Consider the following 21,973-nt stretch of genomic DNA (forward strand, 5'->3'; position numbering starts at 1 on the left):
TTTTTGATCTGGATTTGGTTAACGTGAGTTTGTTAAGTTGATTATGAGTCGTTTGAAATGGCTAAATATTTTACTGGCATAGCCATCCAGAGAAGAGGTTCAATATCTATTGCAGGTGTAATCTGGACGGGTCAATATGGATATATTTCTGGTAGGTGTAATCTGGACGGGTCAATATGGATACATCTCTGGTAGGTGTAATCTGGGCAGGCCAATATGGATACATTTCTGGTAGGTGTAATTTGGAGAAGGGTAATATGTACATACGTCTCTCGTAGGTATAGTGTGGTGGAGTCCATGTAGATACGTCTCTCGTATATGTAGATACATCTCTAGTAAATGTATTCTGGATAAGGAGTCCATGTAAATACGTCTCTTGCATACGTAGATACATCTCTAGTAAATATACTCTGGATAAGGAGTCCATGTAAATACGTCTCTCGTATATGTTGATACATCTCTAGTAAATGTATTCTGGATAAGGAGTCCATGTAAATACGTCTCTTGCATACGTAGATACATCTCTAGTAAATATACTCTGGATAAGGAGTCCATGTAAATACGTCTCTCGTATATGTTGATACATCTCTAGTAAATGTATTCTGGATAAGGAGTCTATGTAAATACGTCTCTCGTATATGTGGATACATCTCTAGTAAATATACTCTGGATAAGGAGTCCATGTAAATACGTCTCTCGTATATGTAGATACATATCTAGTAAATGTATTCTGGATAAGGAGTCCATGTAAATACGTCTCTCGTATATGTGGATACATCTCTAGTAAATGTATTCTGGATAAGGAGTCCATGTAAATACGTCTCTCGTATATGTAGATACATCTCTAGTAAATGTATTCTGGATAAGGAGTCCATGTAGATACATCTCTGGTAGATTAGTCTGGATAAGGAGTCCGTGTAGATACATCTCTGGTAGATGTAGTCTGGATAAGAAGTCTATGTGGATGTATCTCTGGTAGGTGTAGTTTGTAGAAGGGTTATATGTAGATACCTCTCTGGTAGATGTAGTCTGGATAAGAAGTCCATGTAGATGTATCTCTGGTAGGTGTAGTTTGTAGAAGGGTTATATGTAGATACCTCTCTGGTGATGTAGTCTGGATAAGGAGTCCATGTAGATGTATCTCTGGTAGGTGTAGTTTGTAGAAGGGTTATATGTAGATACCTCTCTGGTAGATGTAGTCTGGATAAGAAGTCCATGTAGATGTATCTCTGGTAGGTGTAGTTTGTAGAAGGGTTATATGTAGATACCTCTCTGGTGATGTAGTCTGGATAAGGAGTCCATGTAGATGTATCTCTGGTAGGTGTAGTTTGTAGAAGGGTTATATGTAGATACCTCTCTGGTAGATGTAGTCTGGATAAGGAGTCCATGTAGATGTATCTCTGGTAGGTGTAGTTTGTAGAAGGGTTATATGTAGATACCTCTCTGGTGATGTAGTCTGGATAAGGAGTCCATGTAGATGTATCTCTGGTAGGTGTAGTTTGTAGAAGGGTTATATGTAGATACCTCTCTGGTGATGTAGTCTGGATAAGGAGTCCATGTAGATGTATCTCTGGTAGGTGTAGTTTGTAGAAGGGTTATATGTAGATACCTCTCTGGTAGATGTAGTCTGGATAAGAAGTCCATGTAGATACCTCTCTGGTGATGTAGTCTGGATAAGGAGTCCATGTAGATATATATTCAGTGTGTTTCCTTCTGCTTATTTTATTTTAGAGAATATAACTGTTTATGTTTTGGAAAGTTTAGTTTGATTCTTTGTTTTTAACAGCTGTCATCAATTTCATTTAATAACATGGGTTGTAGATGTGTAGCAGCTATGGATGGTATCAGGGAACTCTCTCATAGTGCTACATCATCTGCAAACTGAGACAGATGTTAGGATCTGTTAATGGCATTTCACTTATGTACATGATAAACCTCCCTTCAGTGAGGGGCACTCACCTCTGGAGTAAAGTACTCTGAGTAAGTGTCCTCCGCTTTTATAATACATTTTCTATTGTTCATATAGTTAGATAGTCAGCGAATAATTCCTCGCGGTGGGTCCATCTGGAACCTGAGACTGTTATGTCATACAATGTCGAACACTTCTCAACAGCGAGAAAACAAATGCGACTGTGCATTCTTTATTAAAACAACAAAACATGTAGCTTCCTTTTAGAGATAAGTATTGTGTATAATTTGTGCGTGTGTGTTTATGTGTATGTCTGAATTGCGTCATTTACTAAAACAGAATTAACAGCCTAAATACCGTACATCGTGACTCAGCTCAGTAATGACACGGGCAGAAACATGTGGGGTCCAAATAAAAGCGACACGTAATGCCTCACGTATGTTACGGTTAAAAATAGAGGTAGTCCATCCCTTGGACACAAACATACACATTCTTATGTTACTATATTTTAAGCCCAGTAACCTTTGTAACGGATGTACTAATGTGTATTTATTCTAATGTTGATGTTTTAGTTAAATATGTATTTCGAAAGTACTGTCTGATCTCTAAATGTATAAAAGATTCTCTAGCTTAAGAATCAATAACTTTATGATGTATGAATCTAAAACACTAGTGATTGCCAGTATTCTTGTCAACTAAAATTTCGAGAATTTCGCCTAATAATTATAAAAAGTAGCCATCGCAAGACGCGGAGAGACAGTTTATATTGTTGCTTTGTTACAGTTAATATACTCTAAACCTCGGAAGCTATAATTGCGATAAACGTTTATTAATTGGAAAACTACAGACATTTGACCAGGAAGGTTTACAGGTTTTTGAATATAACAAATCATTTAACTTCAGTTAATTAGCTTCGGACGTTGGTATTTCTGCGAGGACATTAGATATTTTCGTCGGGAAAAAAGTAACCAGTGAAGAGGTTAGTTAGCTAGCTTTCTGTCAAGTGTACCTGCGTATCAACATAGAATTAATTCATTCATCGTCGATAAACTATTCAATTCTAGACAAGACAAAAGACTCGGTATCGTTTGTAAATTTGTAAAACTTTTGAGCATAAATCATTATTTATAATAACTAATAGTAACAAACGTTAGTATAAATTGTATTGTTGTTTGGATATTAAGATATATTTGTGTTAAGGTAAGAAATAGAATGTATTAATCAAGGTGGCAAATATCATAAATCTATAAATCTGATACATATCGATATTCAATTAACTTCTAAGTTACATTTTCCGGCTATATGAAATCGTGAAACGCTACATAATAAATGGGAAACTAGTCCTAGATGAATTATAATATGTAACATCTTTATCAGTTGCTTACTAAAACTATATCAATACTAATACCAGTGTAAGGCTTAGTCAGCATAGTTCGTTCCATTTTCTAATCTTGCGCGATCTTTTTACAATTACTAGGTATTCAAGTGTTATTTGAACAAGTAGAAATAAAGATTGGTCCGGCATGGCCAAATTAGTTTAGGTGTTAGGTATTCTGAAGATCGCAGGTTCGACCCTCCGTCACTCCAAACATACTATCCTTTCAGCTGTGGAGATGTTATAATGTGACGGTCAATCCCACTATTCGTTGGTAAATGAGTAGCTGAAGATTTGGCGGTTGGTGGTGATGACTAGCTGTCTTCCCTCTAGTCTTACACTGCTAAATTAGGGACGGCTAGCGCAGATAGCCCTCGAGTAGCTTTGGCAAAATTCAAAACAAACAAACAAAGAAAAATATTATTATTTAATAAGTCCTGAGATTTCATCTTCTATTACTCGATAATAGAAAACACTGGTGATTGTGGTGGTTTTAAAGAAACAGATAATCTTCACTCTACCAGATGAACATTTGTTATATTCCTAAACTAAAAGACACGTAGCTCGCTTCTACCGATAAATATTTTGTTCATGATCTGACAACATTCTAATTCAAAGAAACCTGACCACTATCTCACAGCGTGACGTATTACCTAATACTATGATAAACAAGTATTATTCGTGATGTATTAGAAAATAGTTTAAAACAGGCATTCTGCATATCATATTAGAACATAGCATAAAACAGGTATTTGCGTTTCATAAAACAATGTTACGTAAAACGCATATTCTCCGTACCATATTGCAACATAGTTTAAAACAAATTTTTGTGTTTCATATAACAAAGTTTTATGGAATTGGAATTTTGCGTGCCACATGAAAACACTGCAGAATAAGAGTTCTCGTCAAAAATAATTACTTTATGTCCTATAAACTTATTACACTTGATGCTTCGATGAAAAGCGTTCACATTCATAATGTTAGCACATAATTACAATATTTACAATTACCGTAACGCATAAAACAGTTCAACATTATTACGGAAATTAGAGTGTGGGTACATTCCTATAACAAAGCAACAGGCGGATATCTGCTGTGTTCACCCAGCCCAAACCGAACCGTTGATTTTAGCGTTGTAACTCTGAAGACTTACCACTGTCCCTAAGGAAGACCAAAAATGGAGTTCTTTTAGAGAAGCTCCCCTCTAGTACAGCGGTAAATCTACGGAATTACAACGCTAAAATCAGAGGTTCGATTCACCTCGGTGGTCTCAGCAGATAGCCCGATGTGGTTTTGCTATAAGAAAACACACACACACATCTTTAGAGAAATATTATTGTTTTTATTTCCTTTCCTTGTTCTCTTTTATGTAACTTTCAGAGATTTCTTAGAAGTTTCTTTTTAGTTGAAGTTTTTCAGTTTTGCCGGTATTTTTGTTTGTCAAAGCATTTTTTTTCTTTGTGATTATCACAATGTCACTAATTAGTTGTCTATCTAAGGTTTTGTTTTATGTGAACTAAACCTCAATATATCTTTTTTTTAAGTTATAAAGGTTTGTTAGCTCAAATTCAGAAGTTTCGAGAACATTATACAATTTTTATATAGTGTTTTCTCATTCAAAGCGTAAATTCATAAAGGCCAATTAATCAGAGACTGTATTATTCAGTACAACAATGAAAATTGATGCTTTTAATGTTCCTTTTGGTGTGAAGAAACCAAAAATAAAACAACTTGACTTCAAAACAACTGGACGCTGATGCACAGAAATAGTCTTTATTTCTTTAGACAAACAAGATATAACGAAAAGTGTAACTTGTTATTACAATATCTGAAAATAAGGTGATTGAAAAATGCACACGAAATTACAATCTTCATAAAAGTAACTAAACATTTAAATATTTTAAAAGTAAATAACCTTATAAATATATTAGTGTTATTATATTCATGGTTGAATGACAGCATTGACTTCCAGAGAAAGTGGTTAAGGCGCTCGACTGGTAATCTGAGGATCTCGGGTTCGAATCCCCATCACACCAAACATGCACGCCCTTTCAGCCGTGTAGGCGTTATAATGTGACAGTTACTCCCACCATTCGTTGGTAAAAGAGTAGCCCAAGAGTTGGCGGTGGGTGGTGATGACTAGCTGCCTTCCTTCTAGTCTTACACTGCTAAATTAGGGACGGCTAGCACAGATAGCCCTCGAGTAGCTTTGTGCGAAGTTCCAAAAACAAACAAACAATAATGGAAAATTCTTTTTAATTATGTTAATTCTAACGGAAAGTTATTTTCAACTCTCTTACCTTTAATGGAAAGTTTTTGTCAACTCTGTTAATTCAAATGGAATGTTCTTTCCAAATTATGCTTACAGAAAGTAATATGTGGCTTAAGACTGACTCAGCGTGGTCAGATAGTCAAAGTGCTCGATTCATAATCCGAAGGTCGCGGGTTCGAATCTCCTTCACACGAAACATGCTCGCCCTTTCAGTCGTGGGGGTGTTATAATGTGGCTATCAATCTCACTATTCTTTGGTAAAAGAGTAACCCAAGGGTTGGCGGTGGGTAGTGATGACTAGTCACCTTCCCTCTAGTCTTTCACTGCTAAATTAGGGACTGCTAGTGCAGATAGCCCTCGAGTAACTTTGCGTGAAATTGAAAAAAACAAAGAAAAACAAAGTTACACTACTAAATTAGAGATGGTCAAACCAAATAGCTCTCGTGTAGCTTTGCGCGAAATTCGAAAAGCAACAAACAAGCAATGCTCAAGACGTTATTTGTGAGGGTTATGTTAAAGTGGGTTCAGCGAAGGTTAGTTCTGTGGCACAGCTCTGGATTTAGGGTCTGCCGAGCAAGATTCAAACGTGTACCAAACTACTAGGTGCTCTTCACATTTAATTTGCAGATGAGTTGTAAAGTGTCAAGCATTTTCCATGGCAAACTGTGGATCTAAGATTCGTGGTTCACGCTTTATTACCGCCATAAAGGAGTCCCTCTTTGAAACCGAAAGTTGGTTATAAGAGTAACAGTTAAATCCTCTTATTCGACCAGTTAGAACTAGGAACGGCTAGCAAGATTCATCAAGCAAGCGTTATAAGAATAACAGTTAATCACAGAGGTTTGAGAATGCTGTTGTCAAGCTGTCTTCCCTTTGGTCAATAGTTTAAAATTAAGGATGGCGGAAGATAACATTCGTAACATCGCCATAAATACAAAATACAAATTTTAAAGTGAAAATATTCGTTTTTGTTAGAAAATAATAAGTAGTACGTTCATAAAAATCTGAAATACCTAAAACTCTGAAATATCTTGTATATTCCCAGGAAATACTTCTATGAAAGTGTTTAAGATATTAAAAATCATGCACATTAAACAGGAAAAAGCATCACAGAAGAAAACTAACTACATGGACACTTTACTTTCTGAAGATCGTTTCCAAGACGACCATGTTATTGAGTTTCTTAGGTGATGATTTCTGTAAAACAATGTGGACAAGAACTGTCGTAAAATATTAAAACATTAAAGTTCACTATTGATTAATCGAAAGTCAAATATAAATTTTGTAAGAGCTTTTTTTTATCACTCGTAACACCAGATTTTGTAGTAAGGTAATAAACAATAATTAAGCAACGCCATGAAATGTTCATCACACCAAATTTTGTAGTAAGGTAATAAACAATAATTAAGCAACGCCATGAAATGTTCATCACACCAGATTATGTAGTAAGGTAATAAACAATAATTAAGCAATGCTTGAAATGTTCATCACACCAGATTATGTAGTAAGGTCATAAACAATAATTAAGCAACGCTCTGAAATGTTCATCACACCAGATTATGTAGTAAGGTAATAAACAATAATTAAGCAACGCCATGAAATGTTCATCACACCAGATTATGTAGTAAGGTAATAAACAATAATTAAGCAATGCTTGAAATGTTCATCACACCAGATTATGTAGTAAGGTAATAAACAATAATTAAGCAACGCTATGAAATGTTCATCACACCAGATATTGTGTTAAAGTAATAAACAATAATTAAGCAACGCTCTGAAATGTTCATCACACCAGATTTTGTAGTAAGGTAATAAACAAAATTTAAGCATTTTATAATAGAAAACAAAACTACTACATCCAAAATGGTGAAAATTCGTTTCGCAGTTTCTTTTACATTCAATATACTTGATGTATATTTTCATTTCTGAGAAATATTTCTTTCTGCAGCTTATACGTTAACACCCATCTCGGGTTCGCATCCCGTCACACCAAACATGCTCCCCTTTCAGCTATGGGAGCGTTATAGTGTGACGATCAATCCCACTATTCGTTAGTAAAAGAATAGCCCAAGAGTTCGCAGTGGGTGGTGATGGCTAGCTGCTTTCCCAGTAGTCTTACACTGCTAAATTAGGGACGGTTAGCGCAGATAGCCCTCGAGTAGCTTTGCGCGAAATTCGAAAACAAACACTTAACACCCATTGCTTTAAAGTAAAAAATAATATTTTGGAAGAAAGCATTAGAAAACTTGATTTATTAAAAGGGATTAGGCCTTAATTTTCCAGTATGTACACGTACGAGATCCAGTACACCAAGTTGAACACAAAGAAAGATAATGGAAAGGATATTCGACACACTTTGTCAACCCTCTTGGCGTATTGCAAGTTTCTCACCCCAGCAGAAGACACACGTTTTATGCTCGTGTCGCCTACGTCTTCTATCTTCTCTTCTTCTTTGCTAGTCACTTGTTTATTTCTCTAAAAAAAAACAGACATATGGGAAGTTATTCCTATTCCAAATATCTCTGAGAAACATTCATATCAGTTGTGTAATAGTTGTTTTACTCTATAAAAATGTTATGCTATGACTTAGCATGTATTCACAGTTGTATATTTAATGTTAAATTTAATGGAAAGTTCTTTTCAATCGTGATTAATCAATTAGAATGTTAATAAATTTTAAATGTTAACGAAAACAAATTAAAAACGACACTAGAACGTTTGAAGATCACATTTCAATGGAGTATACGAAATACTCACGAGCAACAGGTTTTGAAGATCATATTTCAATGGAGTATATGAAATACTCACAGGCAACAGGTTTCTGAAGATCATATTTCAATGGAGTATATGAAATACTCACAGGCAACAGGTTTTGAAGATCATATTTCATATCACAGGCAACAGGTTTCTGAAGAGAAATACTCACAGGCAACAGGTTTTGAATATCATATTTCAATGGAGTATATGAAATACTCACAGGCAACAGGTTTTGAAGATCATATTTCAATGGAGTATATGAAATACTCACAGGCAACAGGTTTCTGAAGATCATATTTCAATGAAATATATGAAATACTCACAGGCAACAGGTTTTTGAAGATCATATTTCAATGGAGTATATAAAATATTCACAGGCAACAGGTTTTGAAGATCATATTTCAATGGGGTATATGGTGTATTCACAAACAACAGGTTTTTCTGACCTAACTTATTCCCATATCTTAGAAAGTTTAATAATAATTGGTGATTTTGTTCGCACAAAATGAACGTGTTCATTTTATCCTACCAGTTACACAGTAAAGCTAGTTAAATATTGCGGTTTCGAGCTGTCTCTGCTATAGATCAAGTGCGAAATCTAACTAAGAAACCACTTTCGTTAATAAAGAATACAAGCAAATGTTTTAACAAAACGTTTGTCATATATCAGAGGTAATCTCCAAGATCACATCATCACAGAGCTTGCCCTGATTTTAACATCAATGATTTTAACAAAATAAATTTGTTGAAGTTGAGTCCTGACTCAGAACGAGCGTGACACCAACAGTGACTCTAACTAGGTAAAACAGATTCAACCAGACAACTGTTAACAGTTTCTTACTTATCTAACTGTCCTTACAAAACGGCCTGGCATAACTTAGTGATTAGGTGACTTGATTCTCAATCTGAGGTCGCGGGTTCGAATATCAGCGCTGAACATGTTCATCTTTTCAGCTGTGGGTCATTGTAGTGTGATAGTGAAACACTATTCGTTGGTTGTAGCGCAAGAATTAGTTAACGGTGAGTGTTATTGGCTAGCTGCCTATCGCTTCGAAATTAGAAACGGCTGGCGCAGATAGACCTCGAATATCTCAGCGCTAAATTCACAAGAAAAACCAAGCTTCTATTTCTAACGAAACGGTTAAAAGCAAACTTTGCTTGTTTCTCAAAATCTCTCCTCTTGTATTTCCATAACTGTAAATCAATCAACTATTTTTATGTAGCATCTTTACTATACACTTCATGTCATAATCCAGTAACATGTTTCACAAAAGTCCTTTGGTTAACAGTTGGACTAGATATAGGACTAGATATGACAAATGGTCTGTGTAAGTAAATCTGAGGTGAAAATAAAATTTTCTTAACTTTTGTTTTATCCAACAGATATAATGAGCAGTGTGCATGTTTTTATGAGTCATATGATATGTCAGACGAAGTTTAATAGATACATTAAAATTTCGTCTTGGAAAAACCTATATATCTAATTACAATTAGTAACCCTACATATCTAATTACAATTAGTAAACCTATATATCTAATTACAATTAGTAAACCTATATAAATTACAATTGGTAACCCTACATATCTAATTACAATTAGAAAACCTATATATCTAATTACAATTAGTAAACCTGTATATATCTAATTACAATTAGTAAACCTATATATCTAATTACAATTAGTAAAGCCTGTATGATCTAATTACAACTAGTAAACCTATATATCTAATTCAATTAGTAAACTTGTATTATCAATTACAATTAGTAAACCTGTATATATCTAATTACAATTAGTAAACCTATATATTTAATTACAATTAGTAAACCTATATATCTAATTACAATTGGTAACATGTATATCTATTACAATTGGTAACCTACATATCTAATTACAATTGGTAAACCTATATATCTAATTACAATTGGTTAATCTCATATATCTATTATAGCCTCATATCTAATTACAATTAGTAAAGCCTGCATATCTAATTACAATTGGTAAACCTACATATCTGGTACAGTTAGTAAACCTGTATATATAATTACAGTTGGTAAACATATCTAATTACAATTGGTAAACCTACATATCTAATTACAATTGGTAAGTATATCTAATTACAATTAATAAATCTGTATATCTAATTACAATTAGTAACCCTACATATCTAATCACAATTAGTAAACCTATATATCTAATTACAATTAGTAAACCTATATATCTAATACAATTAGTAAATCTATATATCTAATTACAATTAGTAAACCTGTATAGATCTAATTACAACTAATAAACCTATATATCTAATTACAATTAGTAAACTTGTATATATCTAATTACAATTAGTAAACCTGTATATATCTAATTACAACTAATAAACCTATATCTTTAACTACAACTAGTAAACCCATATATATAATTACAATTAGTAAACATATAATCTAATTACAATTAGTAATATATATCTAATTACAATTAGTAAAACCTATATATCTAATTACAATTAGTAAAACCATATATATAATTACAATTAGTAAACCTGCATGTCTAATTACAATTAATAAACCTGCATATCTAATTACATTTAGTAACCTACATATCTAATTACAATTAGTAAACCTATATATATAATTACAATTGGTAACCCTGCATATCTAATTACAATTAGTAAAACCTGCATATCTGGTACAATTAGTAAACCTATATATCTAATTACAATTAGTAAACCTATATATCTAATTACAATTAGTAAACCTATATACATCTAACTACAACTAGTAAACCTGTATATACTGGTACAGTTAGTATATATCTAGTTTATATATCTAATTACAATTAGTAAACCTATATATCTAATTACAGCTGGTAAACCTACATGTCTAATTACAGTTAGTAAACCTGTATATCTAATTATATTGGTAACCTACATATCTAATTACAATTGGTAACCCTACATACCTAATTACAGTTAGTAACCTACATATCTAATTACAATTAGTAAACCCATATATCTAATTACAATTAGTAAACCTATATATCTAATTACAATTGGTAAACCTACATATCTAATTACAATTAGTAAGCCTATATATCTAATTACAATTAGTAACCTACATATCTAATCACAATTAGTAAACCTGCATATCTAATTACAATTAGTAAACCTATATATCTAATACAATTAGTAAAATCTATATCTAATTACAATTAGTAAACCTGTATAGATCTAATTACGACTAATAAACCTATATATCTAATTACAATTAGTAAACTTGTACATATCTAATTACAATTAGTAAACCCTATATATCTAATTACAATTAAAGTAAACCTTTAACTACAACAATAGCTGTATATATCTAATTACAATTAGTAAACATATATATCTAATTACAATTAGTAACCTACATATCTAATTATAATTAGTAAACCTATATATCTAATTACAATTAGTAAATCTATATATCTAATTACAATTAGTAAACCTACATATCTACAAGTAAACCTGCATATCTAGTACAATTAGTAACCCTACATATCTAATTACAATTAGTAAACCTATATATATAATTACAATTGGTAATTACATATCTAATTACAATTAGTAAACCTGCATATCTAATTATAATTAGTAAAACCCTATATATCTAATTACAATTAGTAAACCTGTATATCTAATACAATAGTAAATCTATATATCTAATTACAATTATAAACCTATATCTAATTACAACTTAAACTATATATCTAATTACAATTAGTAAACTTGTATATATCTAATTACAATTAGTAAACCTGTATATATCTAATTACAACTAGTAAACCTTTAACTACAGCTAGTAAAGTTGGTATATTAATTACAATAAGTAAACGTATATATCTAATTACAATTAGTAAAATGTCTAAACACAATAGTAAGACGTATATATCTAATTACAAGTTAATAAATTGTATTCTATTTTAGTAAACGTATATATCTAATTACAATTAGTAAACCTATAACTAATTACAAGTAAGTGTGATATGACTAAGTTCGAGTAAACCCTGTATACATTCTCTTACATGTAGGAACCTATTTTAATTAAACGATACATCCTCATATCTGCCTAAACTAGTAAAACCTATCTAAACCACTGTCTTCCATGACATCCTCAGCCTGCCTAAAAACTAGTAAAACTTTCTAACCACTGTCATATATTAATTACCATTTAAAACATACATATATCTAATTACAATTGTAAACCTAAATGTCTAATTGCAATAAGTAAACCTATATATCTAATTACAATTGATATCCTCATCCTGCCTAAATAGTAATTTGTTCTATTTTTTCTAACCACACTTTATTCTTCCATGATATCCTCATCCTGCCTATTGTAATCACTATCTTCCATTCATCCCTCATTCTAACTAAATAGTAAAACCTTCTTCCACTGTCTTCCATGATATCCTCATTCTGCCTAAATAGTAAAACCTTCTAACCACTGTCTTCCATGATATCCTCAGCCTGCCTAAATAGTAAAACCTTCTAACCACTGTCTTCCATGACATCCTCAGCCTGCTTAAATAGTAAAACCTTCTAACCACTGTCTTCCATTACATCCTCAGCCTGCCTAAATAGTAAAACCTTCTAACCACTGTCTTCCATGATATCCTCAGCCTGCCTTAATAGTAAAACCTTCTAACCACTGTCTTCCATGACATCCTCAGCCTGCCTAAATAGTAAAACCTTCTAACCACTGTCTTCCATTACATCCTCAGCCTGCCTAAATAGTAAAACCTTCTAACCACTGTCTTCCATTTCATCCTCATTCTACCTGAATGGTAAAATATTGTAATCACCATGATGTTCCTCAGCCTTCTTACGAGTACATTAGTGCCACAAGCATATACTGCTAAACTGTATCAAAATAACTGGAATGTAATAACATAATATTTCAAATACTATTCTAAAGGTAACTATGGAAACTCATAGCTGGCATTTTTGTTTGTATAGTCGCCTTTTTTTCCATAATAAAAGCTTTTTGTTGTAAGGGAAGGATGCGATTTTTTAAGGTTTTGTATGTGAAGCTCGTATCTTTATATTCACTTTTACCTTTCAAATTCATTAAAAATTATGTACATATATACTTCTGACTAAACAGATTCGGTTCCTCACATACACTGAAAAATCTGAAACTCTTCAGGTGCTCTGCTTTCATCTTACTCCGGGACAGGTAGTTCACCAGGGTAAACTCTAGAAGTGCACCGAACACCATTACAGAGCATGCTCCAATCCAAACATCAATAGCTTTGACATACGAAACTGGTGGAAGTTGGGTCCTGACTCCAGAAGCTACTGTGGTCAAGGTCAGAAGGGTCGTGACGCCGAGAGTGACCCTAGCTGGAACAGCATCCACATTCAACCAGAAAGAAACCCAGGAAATAGTAACGATTAGAAAAGTCGGTAAGTATGTCTGAACCATATGGTAACCATTCTGCCTCTTCAGAACAAAAGTCACATTCAAATAGCTGAACACCCCTGAAAAGAGAAAAAAAATAAAACTAGCCTCATCACGTTGAAAGTAATAGAACAATGTTTAATCTACTTTTAGCTTTAGTACTTATTAGAACAATCTCTGAAGCACTATATTTATCAGGAAACACCTCGACATGTCTGTCGATGTTAAAAATATCAACCTACTGATGCCTTTACTTTATAGAAACAATAACAAGTAACACTGGTTCTTAAATAGCCTTGTAGTCAGTTTAAAAATGCATCTATTTTATTAAAGCTTATTAGTAAACACGATTACAGCCCGGCATGGCCAGATAGGTGGTTAAGGCACTCGACTCATAATCCGAGAGTCGTAGGTTCGAATCGGTGTCACACCAAACATGCTCGCCTTTTCAGCCGCGGGAGCGTTATAATGTGACAGTCAATCGCACTATTCGTTGGTAAAAGAGTAGCCCAAGAGTTGGCGGTGGGTAGTGATGACTAGTTACCTTCTCTCTAGTCTTACACTGCTAAATTAGGGACGGCTAGCGCAGATAGCCCTCGAGTAGCTTTGTGCGAAATTCAAAAACAACAAAGAAAAACAATAAACATGATTAAATGTAACGAAAACTAGAGATATTAAGAAGTGTAGCGTTTCTGGTAACATGACATGCATAACCGACTGCGAGTGCAACATCCTTTCTCACAATGTAGTCAACAGTAACCATCAGAATAATAACAACACAACAAACAATCAATAGAAACCACACAGTACACACGTGACCGATGGCAAATCTTGTACGTTACATTTTTTTATATAACAAACATTCACTACAACCCTACAATTTAGGAATAATCGTTCAGGAGACATTGCACAAGTGTACAGTCAACCGAACAAAAGGGCATACTTTTACCTTTACACTTTAAAAATCACTGTTCACTCATTATTGTTCATACCAACTGTTTTTACATATTTTTGAAGCTACACCTCGATTGACGAAGATCGCCACCATCCATTTGCAGCGTGAGAACAGTTTGTTTGTTTTTGTATTTCGCGCAAAGCTACGCGGAGTTACTGCCCTAGCCGTTCCTAATTTAACAATGTAAGACTAGAGGGAAGGCAACTGGTCATCACCACCACCAACTCTTGGGCTGCTCTTTTACCAATGAATAGCGGGATTGACCGTAAATTATAACGCCCCACAGCTGAAAGACCGAGCATGTTTGGTATGACGGGGATTCGAATCTGCGACCCTCGGATTATGGGTCGAGCGCCCTAACCACCTGGCCATGCCGGGCCACGTGAGAACAATTTCATAAAAACATCCATTGCGTTGCATAAGGCTTCTCATTGTACTCTACTTTGTTTGAGTTATTTCTTGGCCAGAAAGCATAAACTAATGGTTTCCTGTTTCCCTGTGTTGAAATAATATATAATTTATTTCTTACTGTAATTCTTTAATATATTTAGACTCTGCTACGTGAGGCTATTATATTGTGTAATGTGTGTTTCTGTGAACATTTTTATGGTTGGTTAAGTCTCTTATCTCCTTTCTTTGGATTTGACTCATTTGAATGCACGAGCTCACTAATACGCTTGCACACTTTCACATTGCCTTTGTAATACACCATTATCATTTTGTTTACGATCCAACGAATCGAAGTTAGCACGTGTGATACCCCTTCCTGCAATTCATTGCAAGGATACATTCCTTCAACTTTCAAAGGTATGGAATAATCTTCCAAATACTTTATGTACTTTGTGATGCTTTAAATCTTAGGGGTCCTACATCAATTTTACCTATTCCCAAAACACGCACCATCGATCTAACAAGCAGTGTTGTGTTCCGTATTGTACACATTACAATCATTGTAGATTATAGATTATTCAATTGTCCCTGCTAGTTGCATATAAAACACTTTTTTTTTTCTCGGCCATATTTTATTTAGGAAATATCAGAGACGATCCCTAGCTTTGCAAGTGTTTTACAGTGTATATATAAAACCTACACTTTCCCTTACAGTATAAACATAAGGGATTTTTCTAACATTAAATGTGAAACATTAGTCCCTTGTTCCTGGTCGCACCAAACATGCTCGCCCTTTCAGCCGTGGGGCGTTATAATGTTACGGTCAATCCCACTATTCGTTGGTAAAAAGAGTAGCCCAAGAGTTAGCTGTTGGTGGTGATTACTAGCTGCCTTCCCTCTAGTCTTACACTGCTAAATTAGGAACGGCTGGCACAGATAGCCCTCGAGTAGCTTTGTGCGAAATTCAAAACAAACAAGCAGCAGTAATAACTATAATATTCTGATAACACTTTAAACTTCATTGGTTTACTTTAGAGAATCTTATTCTATTGTTTGTAACCCTCTTTTAGCCTTCTAAATAAGGTCATGTTTTTCCATTTGCCCTTTACCTCATAGTGCTCTTTACTGATTACAAGAATCTATCTCCTTGCTAACAAGGAAACAAAGAAGGGGGTGCATAATATCCCTTTCAGAATGCACGTGACATCAAATGAGAAGAATGCACGTGACTTCAAACGAGAAGAATGCACGTGACTTCAAACGAAAACATACATCTGTGTTTACACCGTGAGTATGAGTGATTTAAAAAACGCTTTTGATTTATAAGGGACACTCAACTCTTTACTAAAACCTATATTCGTAGCAATACATTACGGTAACCCTTTTTTCGGTCTGACTGTTAATTGTTAAGTACAAAAATACACAATGAGTTATTTGTGCAAACACCGAAATTTGCCGCTGTGCCACTGGAGGGCTTTTTTCTCTTTCAGAAATATGTTTATAATCACATTTTAAGCAAAGGTTATTTCTATCAGGTATATATAAGAGGTGGAAAAAAAGGGTTTGGAGAGAAAGAAAGAATGTTGTTGAGCCCTAAGACAAAAAAAAATATATAAATATACTATTGCTGTTATAAAAGTTTGAAGTGTGTATTGTAGTTAGATTAGTTACAATTGGAAACGTTTGTAGTTTATTACTGCGGATAAAGCTAAGCCTAAACTTGAAGCAATTTAAACTGATTACTAGATCGTTAAGTATGCTTTCATGACAACGTTGGATTGTTTTCTGGAAAAACCTATCATAAGAAAAGTCCCTCTTCAGACACGGCTACATAAAGTTATTGTTTTAAAATGTTTTATGTGTGTTTTACAACATTTTGAGCCTGTGGCTGTGCAAAGTTGGTGGACCTTGTCGCTCTGACACATCAAATATCTAAACTCGGTGAGGTGTCAGAGTAAGTCAGAAGTATCAAGATATCCAGTTAATGAGTTCTGGAATATAAAATTAATGTACTATTCCTACTAAAAGAAAACCTTCTTCAGGTTCTAAATTAAAAGTCTTTAGCACAATTTAGGTTGTGCAAGAATTGTGAAGTCGCGACAGTTTTTTTATGTCCTCCTATTGGTCTTTATGTCCGTGATATACCACTAGTTACAAGAAGCCGTACGACTGGGGCACAGTTTCTGGATAGCCCTGGTGTCACAAATGATATCGAATTCCTTTGTTTTACAAAATAATTAATTATAAGGTATAGTCCTTTCTGTGAAATTCTTAATTTCGGATCTGATTATCCTACTGTAAAGTATTTGCTTCAAAATGGGCCTTCCATAAGTGACCAGTTAGTGGTGGCATCGCATTACTTACGTAACACCAAACGATGTAAAAATGTAGTTCAGGTACATAACGGGTGTGGTCACCACTTGCTTAACTTACTTGCATATTTAAAACTCTTTTAATATAAGTTACCGGCTGTCTGTATAGCATTTTGGTTTTATTAATAAGCGAGAACAAAAAGTTGGTTGAAGTGAGGAGTTTTGTTGATGAAAAAAATCCTATAATTATGCATATTTCACGCAAAATATACATAAAAATATTCCATATAATAAGACGTCTGAAAGTATCATAATAGCTTTAATATTATAACCCACTTTAGATAAAATTTCTTTATAAACCTTTCTGTTTCTACACTAAAGTGTTTCGCTAGAGATTTTGAAAATATGATGACTATCGAAACATAATTTTCGTTACGCATATTTTGAGTATCAGGTCCTCTTTTGCATACTGATTGTACATTAATGCCCTTTTAAGGCTTAGTACATGTAATTATATGAGTAGTGTATCTAAGTATTTTTTCTGTATTATACTCACTGGAGCAAAGTCACTCGCACAAAACGTATCATTTATTTCTTTGTCTTCGCGTGAACGTGTAGACGTTGTGCGTAATTCATCTCCTATGAGGAATGGCAAAAGGGCAAATAGTTGTCAAACTGTAGGCACAAGAAAAATATATAAAGTAAAGGTTTTCCGAATATCTCTGGGGCGTGTCCAAAAGTCCTTGAACGTTTTGTATTACTTAGGGATTGGAAAGCCGGAAAATATTCGCCACGGACAAATAAACATTCATCTAGATAAGAATCAGTATATCATATGAAGTCAACAGCTCTTAGTGTGTGTTTGAATTACGTAATACCATAATGAAGCAGTGTTATGTATTCACGTTGTTATTGAAAGCATAACATGAATATTTAAAACTATATCGTTTTTCTTAGAAAACACACAATCAACTAAAGTCACGAGAGTTTTCAAGCAAGCCACTTGTAGCAGGTCTCGTGATACCCACTGATTAGCTTATATAAATAACAATAATAAATTAATGCCTGCACTCGCATTACGCTGTTTATCTTATTCCATAGCGTGTATTAAATATTCATAACAAGTATATTATGATAAAGTAGGAATTTGCTCGAACGCGGTTCAATAATTAAAAGCTATCTTTCTATGTTCAATAATTCTGGGATTGGTATAAGTATGTTAGAACATTTGGGGCTTCTGACCTGAGCGTTTAGCACACGTGTGCATAAGTTGCCCGTTCAGTTTCAAGATTCTAAATCCAAGTTTTATGAAATAATAACATAACTTATCGAGGATATCTTTATAAGATTATTTTTAATTAGATCGAAATACTAGCATAGAGATATCTTTATATAGGTTTATAAATAAATACTAGCATAGAGATATTTTTATATAGGTTCATAAATAAATATAAACATAGAGATATCTCTATGTAGGTTTATAAACAAATATAAACAACCATATAAAATGTTCAATAACTTCAGTGTTTTAACTATCTGCAGTATCGTGGAGAACCATTAACGTTGGAAGCCCTTCCTTAATGTTCTTTATTAAAGTAACACGTACTTCCGCTTTGAGTACTTCTTCCATATTAAAGTAACGAGTACTTCCGTTTTGAGTACTTCTTCCCTATTAAAGTAACACGTACTTCCGGTTTGAGTTCTCTCTAGATGGTGCCCCCGCTAGTACAGTGGTAAATCTCCGGAGTTATAACGCTAAAATCAGGGGTTCGATTCCCCTCGATGGGCTCAGCAGATAGCCCGATATGGCTTTGCTATAAAAAAAAAACACTCTCTATACAACTAAATTAAATGCACTTCCGATTTGAGTGCTGGTTCCTCTACCAAAATAACACGTACTTCCGGTTGAGTGCTTGTTCTCCTACTAATGTAAAACACACTTTGGGTTTGAATGTTTGTTCAACCATTAAAGTAACTTGTGCCTGCTTTAAGAACTTGTATTTTTAAGAAAATCCATACTTTAAAATACTTTTCGAGTGCTTGTGCTATGGAATGACAGTGTAGTGTAAGAGGCAAGCCTGAAATTTTAAGATTCATAAACGGAAGTAAATACTAAACCAGTTCATTCATTCTAGACCCGGCATGGCCAGGGGGTTTAAGGCGTTCGAATCTCCGTCGCACTAAACGTGCTCGCCCTTCTCTTGGTAAAAGAGTAGCCCAAGAGTTGGCGGTGGATGGTGATGACTAGCTGCCTTCCCTCTAGTCTTACACTGCTAAATTATGAACAGCCCTCGTGTAGCTTTCCGCGAAATTCATAAACAAAACAAACAATCATTCATTCTAGGACTTTTTGTTAATTACTGATAATGTGTGCATTAGACAAGTAAACAATGAGCAAGTTTAACTTCATGCTGATATTTACCTTTGCTAGTCTGACGACAGATACAGGAAGTTACAGAAAGATTACACTGAACTAATTTGAACGTGGAGTAAAGTTGTTTATTGAGTGTTTCTCGCCAACTTTACCTTGGTAGTAATTTCTGTTTAAACCATTGGACTCCAAACTCAGTAAGGGTTCAGGGCCAAAACACACAGAAGGATGTGCTTAGAAAAAAATATTCTCTCTCACATGTGAGAGTTATGGTTGAAAGCCTAGTTTAAGAAGAAACTGACAACTAAGTATATACACACACATACATATGTAAATAAGATAACAAGTGAGTTAAAACCAGAACGGTAATAGGAGTCTGAGAAGAGACTTCCAGCATATAATACACAAATGACTAGCAGCTAAGTCGTTGTTTCATATTGATTTAACTGTAAAGTTTAGCACAATCATTGGGTAGAGATATATGAATCCAATACCATTAATTAATTGCTTCACTTGACAATGTTTTATGAGCCTTGAAAATATGTGTACCCTAGGCATTGATACTAACACTATAAACCCTTTAAAAGATATTTTACACGGTGTTTCTAAGATGGGACAAAGTTAGTTATGTGTTTCAAAAGCCTTGAAAACAATGAATTATTTCAGTGATTCCCCAGTGAGGTCCCGGCATGGTCAGGTGGTTAAAGCAAAGGTACTCGACACGTAATCTGATGGTCGCAGGTTCGAAACCCCATCACACCAAACATGCTCGCCTTTTCAACCGTGGGTGTGTGTTAATGTGACGGTTAATTCCACTATTTGTTAGTAAACAAGTAGCCCAAGAGTTGGCGGTGAGTGGTGTTGACTAGCTGCCTCCCTCTAGTCTTACGCTGTTAAATTAGGGACGACTAGCGCAGATGGCCCTGAAGTAGCTTTGTGCGAAATTCAAAACAAAATTAATCCCCAGTAAGTGTGTATGGACTTATACTCCCCTCCAGTGAAATAGCGGTATGTCTGCGGACTTACAACTCTAGAAACCGAGTTTTGATACTCGTGGTAGACAGAGCATGGATAGTCCAATGCTACTTTGTTATAAAACACAAACAGCCTTTGGAGAGAGAGAGTCGATAGACGACGAGAAGGAGTCGTGGAATCTACCAGAAAAGTCGTCACCCATCGATTTTCTCAAAGGCTTCAATACTTCTAAAACTGTTAAACACCACAATAAATGTTCTCTTGAACACTTGTAGCACCTCTTTTTGTAAGGTTATACTTACATTAAGATTCAAATAGCGAAAATGCTTTATCGACTGAGGTTGTCGATATATAAAACTAGAAGTACAAACTTGAAAATATTGAAATCGGACATGGTTATGACCGGTACTTCCGCAATGTGTGTCCAAGTTTACTGTGGACACCTGTCCACTTCTTCCAATATCAAAGACTTACCTACATCATTATAGTTTTCAAAAACAGGTCCTTCTGGATCTACAGACACAACTTCGAACTCTGAAATTTCTAGGTTAGGGTCAAGTAATACAGCATTATCCATCCAAGTTAAAGTCATGCTTTCAACACTCTGGGAATCTAACAACAAAGGATAGTTAAATTAACGTGTGTGTTTTTTTATCTGATATAAAAACGTAATAAAACTAATAATGAAATAACATTAAAAAACAATAATTTTATCCCCAAGTCTTTCGTCTCGTTACAGAAAATCTTACCTGTACCAGATATTCATGAATATATTTACAATAAACAGATAAATAAAACAAGTGCTTTAACCAAAAAAATAAAATATTTGAGGCTCTACGAATTTCGAAGATCTAATTACAAATACTGCCATGTTACAACTGAACACAGTATTACTACGCAATAGATAAACAGTATGTCGTTTTATTCTCTGAGCTGATAATTACTTCAAAAAAATCGTTTGTTTTTCTTTTAATACCACGTGTATTTTGATTCTAAGAATACTTCAAATCTATGTTTCGTCTAATAGCAACACACTATTTTGAAAAGAGCAGTCGTTGATTTCGAAAAGGTCGCGCTTAACCTACTGAAACGAAAGACAAAACTATCGCTCGAAAGCAAGAAAGACTTTGTTGAATACCAAACGCTTGCTTAATTTTTATTAACGTTAAACGCAATGCTTGTAGTTTTAGTTTGGTTTGTTTTAAATTTCGCGCAAAGC

The 21,973-nt window shown here is 34.1% G+C and overlaps 1 protein-coding gene across 1 annotated transcript; it reads right to left on the reverse strand.

Moving 5' to 3' along the window:
- Positions 1-7,576: 7,576 nt before the first annotated feature.
- LOC143248399 (glycine receptor subunit alpha-2-like) lies at positions 7,577-21,360 on the reverse strand. The gene is made up of 3 exons (XM_076496753.1): positions 21,229-21,360; positions 13,473-13,831; positions 7,577-8,031 (listed from the first exon to the last, which is right to left on the reverse strand). Exons 1-3 carry the CDS (start codon positions 21,344-21,346, stop codon positions 7,828-7,830), a joined length of 681 nt encoding a protein of 226 aa, XP_076352868.1. The 5' UTR covers positions 21,347-21,360; the 3' UTR covers positions 7,577-7,827.
- Between the last annotated feature and the right edge of the window lie 613 nt (positions 21,361-21,973).

The sequence above is a fragment of the Tachypleus tridentatus genome, chromosome 4, assembly GCF_004210375.1.
Source record: "Tachypleus tridentatus isolate NWPU-2018 chromosome 4, ASM421037v1, whole genome shotgun sequence".
NCBI lineage: Eukaryota > Metazoa > Arthropoda > Merostomata > Xiphosura > Limulidae > Tachypleus > Tachypleus tridentatus.